At 40.4% G+C, this 13642-nt stretch overlaps 1 protein-coding gene across 2 annotated transcripts; it reads right to left on the reverse strand.

Annotated features, from left to right (window-relative positions):
- Positions 1-462: 462 nt before the first annotated feature.
- LOC139297368 (gamma-aminobutyric acid receptor subunit rho-1) lies at positions 463-13002 on the reverse strand. 2 transcript variants are annotated; one of them, XM_070920002.1, is made up of 10 exons: positions 12887-13002; positions 7889-7939; positions 7641-7747; positions 6614-6681; positions 6192-6415; positions 5285-5367; positions 4583-4723; positions 3941-4093; positions 2583-2779; positions 463-765 (listed from the first exon to the last, which is right to left on the reverse strand). In XM_070920002.1, exons 1-10 carry the CDS (start codon positions 12991-12993, stop codon positions 463-465), a joined length of 1434 nt encoding a protein of 477 aa, XP_070776103.1. In that variant the 5' UTR covers positions 12994-13002. The 2 variants fall into 2 exon arrangements, with proteins under 2 accessions (XP_070776103.1, XP_070776104.1); XM_070920003.1 differs by having other exon boundaries at positions 7641-7754; positions 7897-7939; positions 12887-12993.
- Between the last annotated feature and the right edge of the window lie 640 nt (positions 13003-13642).

Consider the following 13642-nt stretch of genomic DNA (forward strand, 5'->3'; position numbering starts at 1 on the left):
AGGGAATCGGTCCATACACTTGCAAGGTCAGAAATCTGTTTCAGTTAACATTTTCTGTATTGAAAATGAGGTCAAAGAGTCACTGCATCAAGAACTGAAATGTAGCTGAGTTTAAACTGCACAATTACACAGGTCCATGCTTGTGCATCTCCTTGTGTAGTAAGTCCTCAGGCGACAACAAACGTCTTTCCACCAACAGCACTATAGTTACAACATGAAACCACACAGATCTGATGGAGTGACAGAACCAACGACAATGTTCAACTCTTCAGTTTTAAGTGGCTGGGTCAAGAAGGCAATGGTTCACCAATCTGTCAATGGTCCCCATGCATCTTATGAGCAGTTTCTCTGTCTGAAAAGCATCAAATGTAATGTTATTTTCCTGCTCTTTCACAAATGAGCCAAGCACCTGGAGTCTCATTATGGACGACTCTCACAGAGGATCTACTTCTGCATCCCGCGTTACGAGTAGATGGACCAGTAGATGATGTTAAAGAGGATGTACGCTCCAGGAAACACAACCCGCGAGTACTTGTCTATGGCGTGGGTGTCTATCCAAATGTTCACGTAGCCTCTGGATGGCTTCACTTGGCCTGTGATCTGCGGGTCATTCAGAGCCACCTGGGCCAACATTCGCTCCTGGCGGCCGCCGTTCTCTGGCATCCCATAATTCCCTGTGGTGTTGATATCCATAGACCCGTAGCCAGTGATCTGGGGGTCGATCATCATCTCATCAGGGTTGCCAATGCCACATGTACACGGCAGCTGAGGTAAATAGAAAACAAAAAGTAATTTTAAAACTTTTAAATCAGCTTTTTGTAAACACTACTTCTGTAAAGTCATAAAACAAACTAAGACGACAATATAAATACATAATTTTGTTAAATGTTTATAATTTTTCTGCACACTCAGGGCCTTTAAACTTTAAATAACATGAAACATTTATCAAAGGATGTTTGTGCTGGAAATGTTCCCCGGGGTATGTGGGCAATTTGGCTCCATATGCTGCAGCATTTGGCAGATGAAGAATAGCAATATAGTACACAAGCTGTAGTCCCAGAAATAATTTGCCATAGCCTTGAGAGCTTAAAGTGAGCCAATTTAGAAAATATTTATCCGTTTATTGGAAATGCCCGTAAATTATTAATTCATGTTTCTACCGGTCTAGAAATATTTTCACGTGTAAAATATTTTAATATAAAATCAGGTCAGTCTTGTCCTAAATTGACTTAGAGAGCGTGTAATGCCTTTGTAGCTATTACAGGACTCAACAACTAGAAACAGTGGACCATTTAACATTTAGAAAATTTAAATCAGCCTGGAGAGAGCTCTAAAGTGATATAAGCTTTATGGTAAATTTACGTTTGAGCTAAAGCTTTTTTTTTGATAATCCCTTTAAGTATTTTTATTCCACTTTTAACCTTTTACCACCCACTGTTCAACCTGTGGGACACTACTGCCATGTAGAAGTCTACCAGACTGCCAGGGTAGTGGAAATGTATGTGAATGTGAACACATAATATAACCCTTTCACGCATAGTGGTCACTACAGTGGACAGCTATTCAAAAGCTGTTTTCTTGTATATGCATGGGTTTTAATGGTATAGTTGCACATCAACCACCACAGTGGACGCTAGTGCGTCATCCCATACACTGCCACCCACTGGCCAGCCATTGTAAGCGCAACACAAATGTCCAAACCAAGATGGCCAGCGGAAGGCCAGAAATGCTGAGCAGCTCAGGAATAACTTGCCAATCCTTCTATAGTAGGAGACCCTTGCAGGTAAATAAAATTTGGTAACATCAAGTAACAACTAAGGAGTAATACAATTGTTAAAATTTCCATTTTATTCATTGGTGTGTTAAATACATATTTCTTCAGTTGAAAACTCAAACGCATGCTGTCCACCCGAGTGGACATGTGAAGAACTTTGAAAAATGAGCGTTTGAAAGAAATGAAGTTAAATTGTTTTTTTCATGCCTAAAGAGAAATAAAAACACTTAGGAAAAAAATCCTGACTGAGGCTGTCATAATTCATGCATGAAAGGGATAATAATTGAACGTTTCGACTCATATTTTCTTGTTGTGAGGGTTATATTCAGGGGAAAAAAACAACAAACAAGGAAAACAAGAACATTTGTTGCTCAGTCAAACTGTTCATAATTCATAATTTATACGAAACATCACAGTAACTTTTGCTTCCTTATTTTTACTTGCAAAACTGAAAAAAAAGGAAGAGAATGAGTTGGTCACACATTCATTGTTTACTCCCTGTGTGAACAGAGATGTGATTTCATCACTTGATGAGAATAAAGCTGTATTTACTGTCAAAACGTCCAGAGGACCCCTCGTCTTTGTAACATTTTGGGCAAAAATTAAGATTGGCAATGTTGCACTCAGGAGAGACCAGGACATCAAGTTTAATTAACGAGAGTGTTTAATAAAAGAGATTACACTGGTTTGGTAATGTTTAACTGTCCATGCAGAATGTCTGTCACTGTGAATCATTAAAAGGTTAACTGTGTTTTTAACTGCAGGCGACGGACAACCACAGAGAAAAGTCACATGAAATAACACTTACTCTCTCCCTCAGTTTCCTCTCTTTCCTCTCCTGTACGGTGGAGAGGTAGTTGACCGCCGCGTACTCTATCACCGACAGGAAGACAAAGACAAAACTGACCCAGAGGTAAATGTCCACCGCCTTGATGTAGGAGACCCGCGGCATGGAGGCATTGACCCCGGTGATAATGGTGGACATGGTCAACACTGTGGTGATGCCTGGAGTGAAACACACAAACAGTTTAGTCACATCGCAGGTTTTATTTACTGGATCACCAGGTTGGGAAGATAAAACTGAATGTTAAATATCACAGAAAGGGCTGGACATGAGAATATTTTTATATTTTGTGCTGCCGTAATACATTTTAATGCATATTATTTGCGTACTTGTTTGTTTTTTAATCTGATATAGTATTTTATTGATCCCTGAAGGAAAGTTCTGTAATCTCCCACCTACACAGGAGGGTCAGAGGTCAGCTACAAAACAAAAAAACAAATATGACTGACGTTATTGAAATGACTTCCTCTATACACTTCAGCAGGGCAAATGCTTCCTTATGTGAGAGCCATAATCCAGAAGTTATGTTGTAAGAGCAGACCCCCTACTCACTATTTCTGCCACCAGTCCCCCTGAAAGGGTCACAGGAAAAATGTGAGAGGTCAGATAGAAAATTACAAAAAAAAAAAATTCCTGTTATGGAATTTATTTCTCAGATTTTTGTCTAGTCACAGGTAGAATTAACCTTCTCTTCTGTCCCTTTTCATACAGAGAGTTAGAAGATCGATTCTACTCTCACATTTGTACGGTAAATATGAAGCTAGGAGCCGGCTAGCTTAGCTTAGTTGTATCTTGTTTGTGTAAAAACAATAAGTTGTGGTTTTATGGGGGGTTATGTGCCGGACTATTTCTTGTACTAACGGACCCAGGCTAGCTGTTTCCCCCTGCTTCCAGTCTTTATGCTAAGCTAAACTAACCACCTCTTGGAAAAATCCACCTACCACTCACTAATTAACCCGTTATCCATACAAACCCTCTGTGTAACAACAACAATTTGCAGTTTTCTGATTTTTGTTCCAGTAATCTCAGCTTGTTGCCTGGGAACGAAATAGGACATAATGTGTTAATTAATCTGTCTGGACAGACCCTGGCTTGTTGTTTCCCCCTGTTTCCAATTATTATGCTATGCTAAGCTAAGCTAGCTGGCTACTAGCTGTAACTTCATATTTACAGTACTGACGCGAGAGTGGTATCGACCTTCTCATCTAACTCCTGGTAAGAAAACAAATAAGCATATTTCCCAAAATTTCAAACTCAATAATTTTTTTGCGGAGCTAGTTTCTTTGTTAAGGCCGTGCCCTGAGAAGGAAACTCTATCCTACCTAGTGGCACCCTGGCGGGGACAGCCCTGCGGTCGATCCAGAAGGACACCCAGGACAGCATGACCATCAGAGTAGCGGGGAAGTAGGTCTGCAGCAGGAAGAAGAAGATGTGGCGCCGGAGGGTGAAGTGGATGTACAAACGATTGTACCAGCCTGGGAAGGAGAAATATCATTGTTACACACACATTGTCATGTGTTTGCTGCTGATACACTGTACACACTCGAAGCAGAGGTTCCCAGCTATTGCGTCAGTGAGAGATAGCACACAAAATCCTTTTTATGCTTCAGGTTGGTCTTCTGAGCTAGAAAGTGACATGTGGTTATGAGAAGGCTGCAGGGCTCTCGCAGTGGCTCTCCAACAGCGTACAAGTGGTTGGCAGTAGTTTGATTCAATTCGTTTCGCAGTGAGGATTAAATATCAGTACATTCTTCTTGGTGTGACATTCAAGGGACACCGATGTCCTGTAAGGAGGACCCTGTCCTTTAGTTGGAAAAGGCTTCTAAAGTAAAATGAGATGCATTGAAGTTGTAATTCAATTGTGATCTAGTTACTACATGCATGATGTACACATTTGGCTCATTTGCATAATCAGTTCAGTTTACTGTGTCTATTAGAAGTGCTTGTGCTGTGGATCATAGCACCTGTGCTGCTGTAGAAAGCCAGCTTGGTGGTGGTGTGAAATTTCTGGATGAGGAACTGGGACAGTGATATCCTGTCATCTGTGTTCAGGGATTCATTGCCTTTCTTCCAGTACAACATCAGGTCATCATCTGTGTACGCATCTGTAGGTAAAATGAGTAGAAGTAGGTGCATCAGGACAGATTTAGCATGAACAATGCTGGATGATAACATGAACAAAATCTAATGAGACAAGACTACAATTCTGAAGCACCAATAGCAGTCCCTTGAGACTGCAATGTCCATTACACCCGCTGATTTTGCGAGTCTTTGAGCCTCACTAGTAGAGGAGCCGAGGGGGTGATGCTAGAGGAGAGGGTCTTAACATTAAGGCAATATATTCTCTTTGAAGCATGAAAGTGCTTAAAAATCTTTCATGGCCTGATATGGCCTGAGGAGGGCGCAAGACAAAAGTTCATATAATGTCCAAAATGGAAATTTAAAAAAAGAATATGAAAGCAGATGTCGTGGAAATCCAGACAGTTTTTCAGATGGTTTGTCATGGGCCAAAATGGTGGTCAGGAAGAAACTTTGACACGATGGTGGCGCTCAATGAAAACTCAAAATCCATCAAAATCCAGACATGAACCATAAATATTCATACGGAATTATCATGTATTTTGCTCGATTGAATATTTGTTCATATTTTTGATGAATCCACTCACAGCTCTCAATCTCCAGCGAGCAGGTTTGGGTGTCCAGAGGGAAGCGGCTGAGGTCCATGTTGCACATGGCAGTGACAGTGACTCTGCAGGGCGAACAGCAGTGACACAAAGAAAAAACATACGCTGTAATTCAACTCCCTCCAGTACCAGCTGTGATTGTATACAGGCTGCTTTGTTAGTTGACCAAAACATAAAATAAAATAGAAGGAATGGAGACTCAAGCTGTGTGTTTTGTGCTTGACAATTTGTCATTGAGTGCTTAAACATGTCTTTCTGACGCATCACTGTGCAACTCTACTGTCTGCAGCTGTTGAATATTTTCTTTTCAGTTTTCCTGTTGTATTGTCTTCCTGCAGTGTTGTTTCACTTCTCCCCCTTTTCCCCCAATTCCCCATCACGTGACCTGATCCCACACTGTCTTTGTAAATGTGTTCATAAATGACTTTCCAGATTAAATAGCGGTTAAAAAGTCCCTGCAGTGAACTGGCACAAGTCACAAGCATTTGGCATTTCTCCTCTGATTAACTGTCACATCCGTCTGCTACACTGACCATCAAGTGATACAGAAATGTTGTTCCACAAAATGCATCACCTGCTGTTAAAATCATCGAAGCAAATCAGAAGTGACCTTTAGCATTGACTGCTATGTGATCTTTTCATGTGGTGTATTTTGGTATCTGGCTTTGCTTAATTTTTTAATGTGTCTGTTGTAAAAAGCTTTTTTATTGTGATGTTTAACATACAGGAAAATAAACTGTCTTCTTTTTCTATGATGAATGACCAACAACTTTGTCTATTTTCAAATATATAAACTGCTTAGAGAAGATTTCAGGACTGGGTCTCCTGCTGTGAGCTAGCGCTTCTTGGCTAAGTTAACACAAAAACAGGCTCCTGCCGATGTGTTTACCTGAGACTGTAGAGGACGTTGCCGTCAGGGTAAACCCTCAGCATGACGTTGTCAGTCGTGGTGTCGTGGATAAAAGAGCGCTTGGAGTGGACAAAGAACATGTCGGGAACCCAAATCTTCTTCACCAGGCGACTGTCAAAGGTCATGCTCTGGTTGTTGGTGCTCGGGAACGACAGCCGCTCGTCCTTCCAGTAGTGACGCAGGTACAGTGTCATGGTAAAGTCCTGTAGGCAGAAAAGAAACTAGCGTGTTGTACAGTGGTGGAGGAAGCACTCAGACGATATAAACAATACCAATACAACAATGTAAAAATACTCCATTACAAGTAAAAGTCCTGCATTCAAAATCTACTACTTAAGTTACAGTACAGAAGTACTACTGGTGTTTTCTCTTGTAACCTGTTAAAGCTGTTTCATACTCACCATATCCACCTCGGAGATAGTGTCCAGACTTTCAACCTGAACATCTACTCCAACAGGAATTGGAGGGCCTGAAAAAAAAGAATGGACTCACGTCAGAATTGCATAACAAGAGCAGAAGTGTTATTTTTCAACATAGAAGCTTGTCTCTGCCGGGTCAACATGGCCACAGCAGAGACTGTTTGTTTTGTAAATCACGTTTCCAAAAGAACAATGAATCACACATAAATAGAGCGACTGCCTGTGCCTCGACTGTGTCGGTCTGGCTGGGATTCTACTTTTGACCTATTTCAGCCTTTCTGGTCTGCATCATCCTCTTCCAATAGTACACAAGTGCAATTAGGTCACAACAATGGATCAAAGTTGATGCAGCGGTGGATGAAATCCAGCTCTCTTTTCCCCTTCCAGCTGAGACTCACTTGATGGTAGAAATCGGACGCAACAAAAGGATTCTGCACGGGTCATTCGGCTGTGTTTTCAGCAGCAGATTGTAATTAAAAGTAGTCTGATGAATCCAGCATGCGTTCCCTCTTCAAAGTGAAAGCCCTTGTGGCTGTTTTCTTTTTTTTTTAGTTAAATACAGCTCTCATCTTTGTGGTTGTTTGCCTTAAAAGACAAACAGACAGCAAAAAAGATTAAAATATATATTCCATTACTATATTCTAGTAAAAACAAAAGCATGTGTGCCTTCATCTCAGCATAATCCCACAGTCCAAAAAGCTGGCATCAAATCTCTCTAATATACAGTGATGCAAAAGACGTGTATTAACACTCTTGTGTTAATACAGAATTGACTTGCAATTGGAAACTCCAGCACAGCTTGCATGGATGGTGTAATTAAGAGCTGCAAGAGCTTAATGTTTAAAGGACAGTTTGGCCTGAACCAATGACCAGATCTTATCCAGCTGCACTTGATGACTGAGCATGCAGCCTCTACAGCCTCCAGACTAAGTTGCACCCAGCATGTCTGAGCTATGTAAATACAAACACTTTTATTTAAAACGCTTAAATCTGAAATTCGCTCTCTGACCTCCAAACGCTGGCCTCATGGTGAAGTCATGGTCGTCTATTCTCAGGAGCTGCTCAGATTTTGTCATCGGAGATTTTGTCATGTCTGGACTTCGTTTGTAAATTGGGCTGTAAAACAAAAAGAAAGACACGTGGTCATAATGAGTCTCCCGGGATATGTAACGCTGTTGTTTTTCCATGTCAAAATTAATTAGCAAAGGAATCAATATTACTATGATGATGTTTTAATTAAATATTTGTAAAACTCACCCCCCAGATTTATGACCTCCACCCCCATCCATTCTGGTCTCTCTTCGCAACCTGATAGTCAACAAACAGTAATAAACAAATACATAAATGTCACACAAGGCAAGTTGTCTTTTCAGCTCTCTTTACAAGGTTTTTCCATTTTCACTTAAATAATGTATTATATGTAATGTAATGTAACGTAAAATCTGCAGCTATTTTGACAATCGAATAATTGTTTTTTAAGTCATACCTTAAGCAAAAAAGCCAAATGTTTGCTGGTTCCAGCTCCTCAAATGAGAGGATTTGATGCTTTTCTTGAATATCGTTAACTGAATATCGTTGGTTTTTGAAAATGAATCATCAACAATTCTGATAAATCAATCATTTAAGTAATTTTTGAGGCAGAAATACTAAAACTAAACTGAATATCTTGGTTGGAAAAAACAAGCTATTTCAATATGTCATGATAGGCTCTGTGAAATTATATTAGGCATTGTTCACTATTTTCTGTGGTTTAATAAACTGAAAGATGATTTGATTAATTAATAAAATGAAAATAATTATGTTATAATTGAAATAATGATGTATGTGACTTTCAAGCCTAAATGGGTCTGGAGTCAGAACAATAGTTGTTTGTTGTGATGCTTCTCACTTGTCAATGAGGTACATCCTGTTACATCACACTCATTTTATCCACAAATCGCACAAAGGGCAAAAGAGCATTTCGTCATCACATCCACTTTAGAGAGAGCCAGCTCTTCTCTGGTGTCACTTTTCAAGCGGGCTGCCGCTGTGTACTTGTCTCTTAGGCAGCCTTTTCAGGCCATGAGCAGAAAGAGAGAGAGGGAAAAAAAGTATTCCAAAAACCCTAAAATGGATTATTAGAGTAGAGCATGCTGCGACAGACAGGGCCAAATCCCTGTTACAACCACAGACATGCATTAGGGAAATACCACCGAGGAAGAGAGAGAGGGGTGGAGAGATGAAGGGACAGCACAAAAACAGAAAAATACACAACAAAAGCAAAATGAAACAATAAGACGCAGATTTCTCTGGGTGCTAGCTGCTGTGTTCTGATGGGCAATGGGTGCAACTCGTCTGCGTCCATCCAGCAGCTGGTTCCTAATCCTCTTGGCAGAAATGCATCTCCAATCCCCCTCTCTACCGTGCCTACGCCACACAGCAGACCGCGGCCTGTCTGCACACTGCTCTGCTCTGTGTGGCCCGATGCTGTTTCAGCTCTGCCGCCATGAACCCACATGCATGGCTGCAGGGGCTGCATCAGCGATAATGGGCCAGATTCTTGCAGAAGTCATTCTGGACACATTAATGTATGCTGCCATAAAAAGGCAGAGAGCAGTAACTACAGAAAAATGGAAGTTTAGAAAAATAGGTTTAAAGTTTACAGGAAGTGTACTGTAACAGATGAATTTAATGTCTTAATTTTGTGTTTTTAAACTCATTTTACATCAAAAGTCATTGACATATAGACCTTACAAAAAACAAAATGCATTGATGTGATTGTAATGTGGCGCCCACACAAGCAGTGAATTCCACTGTAGTCAAGAGATGGCAATTAGTGGTACTCTGCTAAGCTAGACTAGCTACCTTTTTAGCAGGATAGTTTAGCGATTTTTATTCTCCATGACTGGATTTGGCTGCTGCTGAACTACATTACAAAGATCTTAGTTCATTAAAATTTATATATTTTATTCACTAGAGAAATTCGGGGGGAAAGTAAGAAAATGTATCTTTAGTCAAGGCAAGCCGTGGCTAGCTTGATTTGGCGCTTTAGCTAGCTGTGTAGTTGACTGTTTAGTTTGTTGTTTTTAGCTATAAATTGTGGTAACTACATGTTTAACACTGTTTTCATTGAACTCTTCTATAGTATAAAAAAAACTATATGACAAAATAAAAATTAACAAGTCAAATTCTGGTCTTGAGTTGTGACTTAATGTGTAGCTAGTTAGTTGCTGCATTTTGGCTGTTTACAGCAGTCTGCATCTATGATATTTTATTTAAATGAGTTACTTTCACAGTTTTCATGCTTTAGAATTTTAGACTTTAGATTCTTATGTGTATGTGTAAGTGTGAAAAACAAGCAGGGTGATTCATTTTAATCATCCAAATGTGTTGTTTTTCTAACCCAAGAGGCATTCAGCGACTGCTCAAAATCATCCATGAAGTGTTTTCTCCTCAGATGTTTTTCTTGTGTGGGACTCTGCCCCCCCCCATCATCATCTCTCTCTCCCCGCTCTTCCTCCTCAAGGCAGCGAGTGAAAAAAAGAAGAGAAAAAATCTAAGTAATAGAGTGAAAACTCCCACAACCCACGCCAACAGCATCCAGCCGCTTTTGCAATTTCACACTCAAGAGAGGAGGAGGAGTGGAGTGATGAGAAACAGGGAGAAGAAGAGTTCGACTTCTGCATAAGTATATTGAGATTTTCCCCCTTCTGCTGAAAGAGGAAGGAGAGATTTACATGTGATTTGTATTCTCAGACTCTGTCTGTGTCAGCAGAGAGAAGACTGATGTGAGAGGACTTTTAACTAGTTGGAGGAAAAAAACCAAAACAGTGAAGCACAGATTTGATAAGAAGGCGACACTGGTACTTAGAGATTACAGCGCCGCTTTGAGCCACTTGTGCTCTCTGTCTTCTGAAGATTCTCCACAGATGATTACGATTGTGCTCCTCTTATACTTAATGATCATGTTAATCACCTTAGGGCTGAGATGATCACTTTGAATTACTGTAATTTCATGGAGGATTGTTCAGATTTAAAAAGACAGCTTTAACCTCGCACTGTTTAACACAAATGCCCCTTCAGTAAGATCCCTCCCGCCTTGTCACGCACTCTGACAGTTTGTGGTGTATAAGAACCAGCAGGTACGTAACGCCAAACACATTTATTTCACTCAAATAAGCAGATTGCTGTTTGACGTCTCCTCTGATCTATAAATATCAGTTATAGCATGGAGAGAGATACTGTATCTAACGGCAGGGAGATTATAATTTGACAGGGTTTGTTGAATATATTAAGTGCATGCAAGTCATTCAACGCTGATAGCATTATGAGGCGTACAGCGCTGTATTTTGCCTGCTTGGGGAAATCTTATCATCCTCACCAGAGATTAATGCAAAGACAGTTTCTCACTTGGGGGCCTGAAGCCATAGTTTAACTCTGAGCTGATGTTTCTACAAGGGTGTGGTTGTATTTGTGTACATAAACATGGGAAAAGAGTCCAATCTACACTGGTTATTATGGGAAAGTTATGACAGAAAATGTGTATTTCTCAAAGTATCACATAAAAGCAAATATTCCCGTTTTAATTTGGATTTTTTTGTGGATTTTGGAGTGAAGTCTTGATTGGAGTGTTGTTTCTCTGCTCACACCTTTAGATGTTTGGACCCATCAAAAGGTGTTCAATTAGTTGATCAACAGAATTAATCAGCAACTATCTATTTATCTATTTATAAAGAAAGCAAAAATGCCAAACATTTGCTGGTTCCATTTTGTCAGATGTCACGATCTGCTGCTTTTCTTTGTCTTATCTGGGTTTTGGACTGTTGGTCGGATACAACAAAACTCTGAAGGGCTTTTTCCACACTTTTCTGACATTTTATCAACCAAACAATAAACTAAAAAATTAATTAACAATAAAAAATTAGTTTGAAGCCCTAGTGTGTTATTTCTCTGCTCACAGATCAGGTACTGCTCTCAACAGGTCTTCAAAGCCATCTGAAGGAATTAAATAATTTGTAAACATTCATCTTTTTAAACACCTTACACAGTTTTTGTGCTTCAAAATATGCTAAGTGTAAAAGTCACATTTCTTCCCCGCCAAGTGTGTCAGGCTGCACCTCTACATGCTCCCTGTACTTAACAGCAGTGATAAAGCATCTAATATTCTTATTAGAGCTGAAAAGATTAGTCGACTGACAGAAAATAAATCTGCAACTATTTTGATAGCAAAATGGCAAAACTTCCCAGGTTCCAGCTTCTTAAATGGAAATATTTGCTGGTTTCTTTGTCTTATATGACAGTAAACTGAATATCTTTGGATTTTGGACTGTTCGTTGGACTAAACAAGGCATTGTAAGCTGTCACCATTGGCTGTGGAAACTTGTGATTTTATATTTTTTTGCTATTTGCACACATTTAGGAAGCCAAACAATAAAGAAAATAACATATAAAAGAATAATAATTGTTACTCACAGTCCTAATTTGTACACACAGGTATTGAATACAACGCTCTCAAAACGTTATTCCTTCTGACACATTTGCTGTCCTTGAATTCATTTAAGTGATTCCACAGTTCCTTCTTTCTATGCTTCATTATGAGCTCCAAATCAACTGAATTATTTTAAGTAATCAGCATTTATAACACGCGGTCCTATGTTCTTTGTTCAAACTGAATTTGAGGGTTTTGTAGTATAAATGTCACATTTCTTAGAACATAAAACATCTGATATTCTAGTAAACAAACACAGAAAGTCTTTTCTATTCAAATCACCTTTAACGTCACATTCAATTCAATCAATAATACGTAGAATTGAGGACGCTTTAACGATTCCCTGATCTAGTTCAGTCCCGACTAAAACATTTAATCCAATGGACGCATTAACGAGGCAGCAATTAGCCTAAATAGTCACCTGGAAATGACATTGACTACAACTGCTGCCGGTGGGGAAAACAGTCAGTAACTGGCCTGCAGCAGTTGTGGGGCAAGAGAACACAGCATTCAACAGTAGTACATAAATAGATGTGGGGATTTAGGTCTCCCTCTCTCTCTCCTCTCCAATCTGCTGTCTGAATAAGACTGTTTTTAGAGGGGGAGGGAGCAGCACAGGTGACACAGGAAACACTGGACAACATCGTGTAAACCTAACTATAAGAACATAATAAAGCCCTTATGGGGGAAAGAGCTTTAACAATGAAGCTTAATTTAAATCACACATCCTGTTGAGACAGTAAAAACATGCATTGCCGTGTTTGCCTTTAATACTCCTTTGACATTACCTGCTCTGTTTGTAGGTCTCCAGCTTATGACCCCTCGACTGGGCCATCTTCCCAGCTGCGCCCGCGAGCCAAACACAGAACAGCACAAGAACAGCGTCCACCTGCATGGTTCACATTCCCCAGAGGTCGAACCTCTCCTGTCAGTCAGAATCTACTCCCCTCCAGGGTTTGGAGCACTCTGCGTCCCTGAGACATTCCCTTCTCCAGCGCTGGAGACGATAAGAAGGAGGAAAAACAGCAGCAGCAGCAGCAGCAGCAGCAGCAGCAGCAGCAGCTACACTGGGCTATTCTACGGCCTGAGTGGAAAACATCCTACGGTGCTTAATCTCCACAGTGGGAAAAGCAATTTTGACTAAACCCATAAATCCTTGAGCGTCAGATGGTACAGATTTGATCCCTCCAGCGGCGGATGTGCCTGCCTCTCTGCGCTCTGCTGTGCTCAGATATCCTGCACTCTGATGTGCTCCACTCCACTTTGCACCGCCCAGAAACACCAATTCTCACAATGATGCAGCATGCTCATTTGTAAGGTCAACGGTTTAGAGATGCAGACTCACAGAGGCTGAGGGGAGGCTCTGTGTCTGATGCGAAAGGCTTCTCAGCTCCTTTTGATGCTGCGTGTCTCATATCTAATGTTTTCGTCTGTGTTTCTGCCTGTTGGTGTTTGCAGGATTTCAGTTTAAAGTAAAACCTGAACAGCGAATGAAGGGCTTTATGATTGCAGAGTTATTTTCTTGCTCCCTGCTGTGGTGTTTT

This window comes from Enoplosus armatus, chromosome 15, assembly GCF_043641665.1.
Source record: "Enoplosus armatus isolate fEnoArm2 chromosome 15, fEnoArm2.hap1, whole genome shotgun sequence".
Lineage (NCBI taxonomy): Eukaryota > Metazoa > Chordata > Actinopteri > Centrarchiformes > Enoplosidae > Enoplosus > Enoplosus armatus.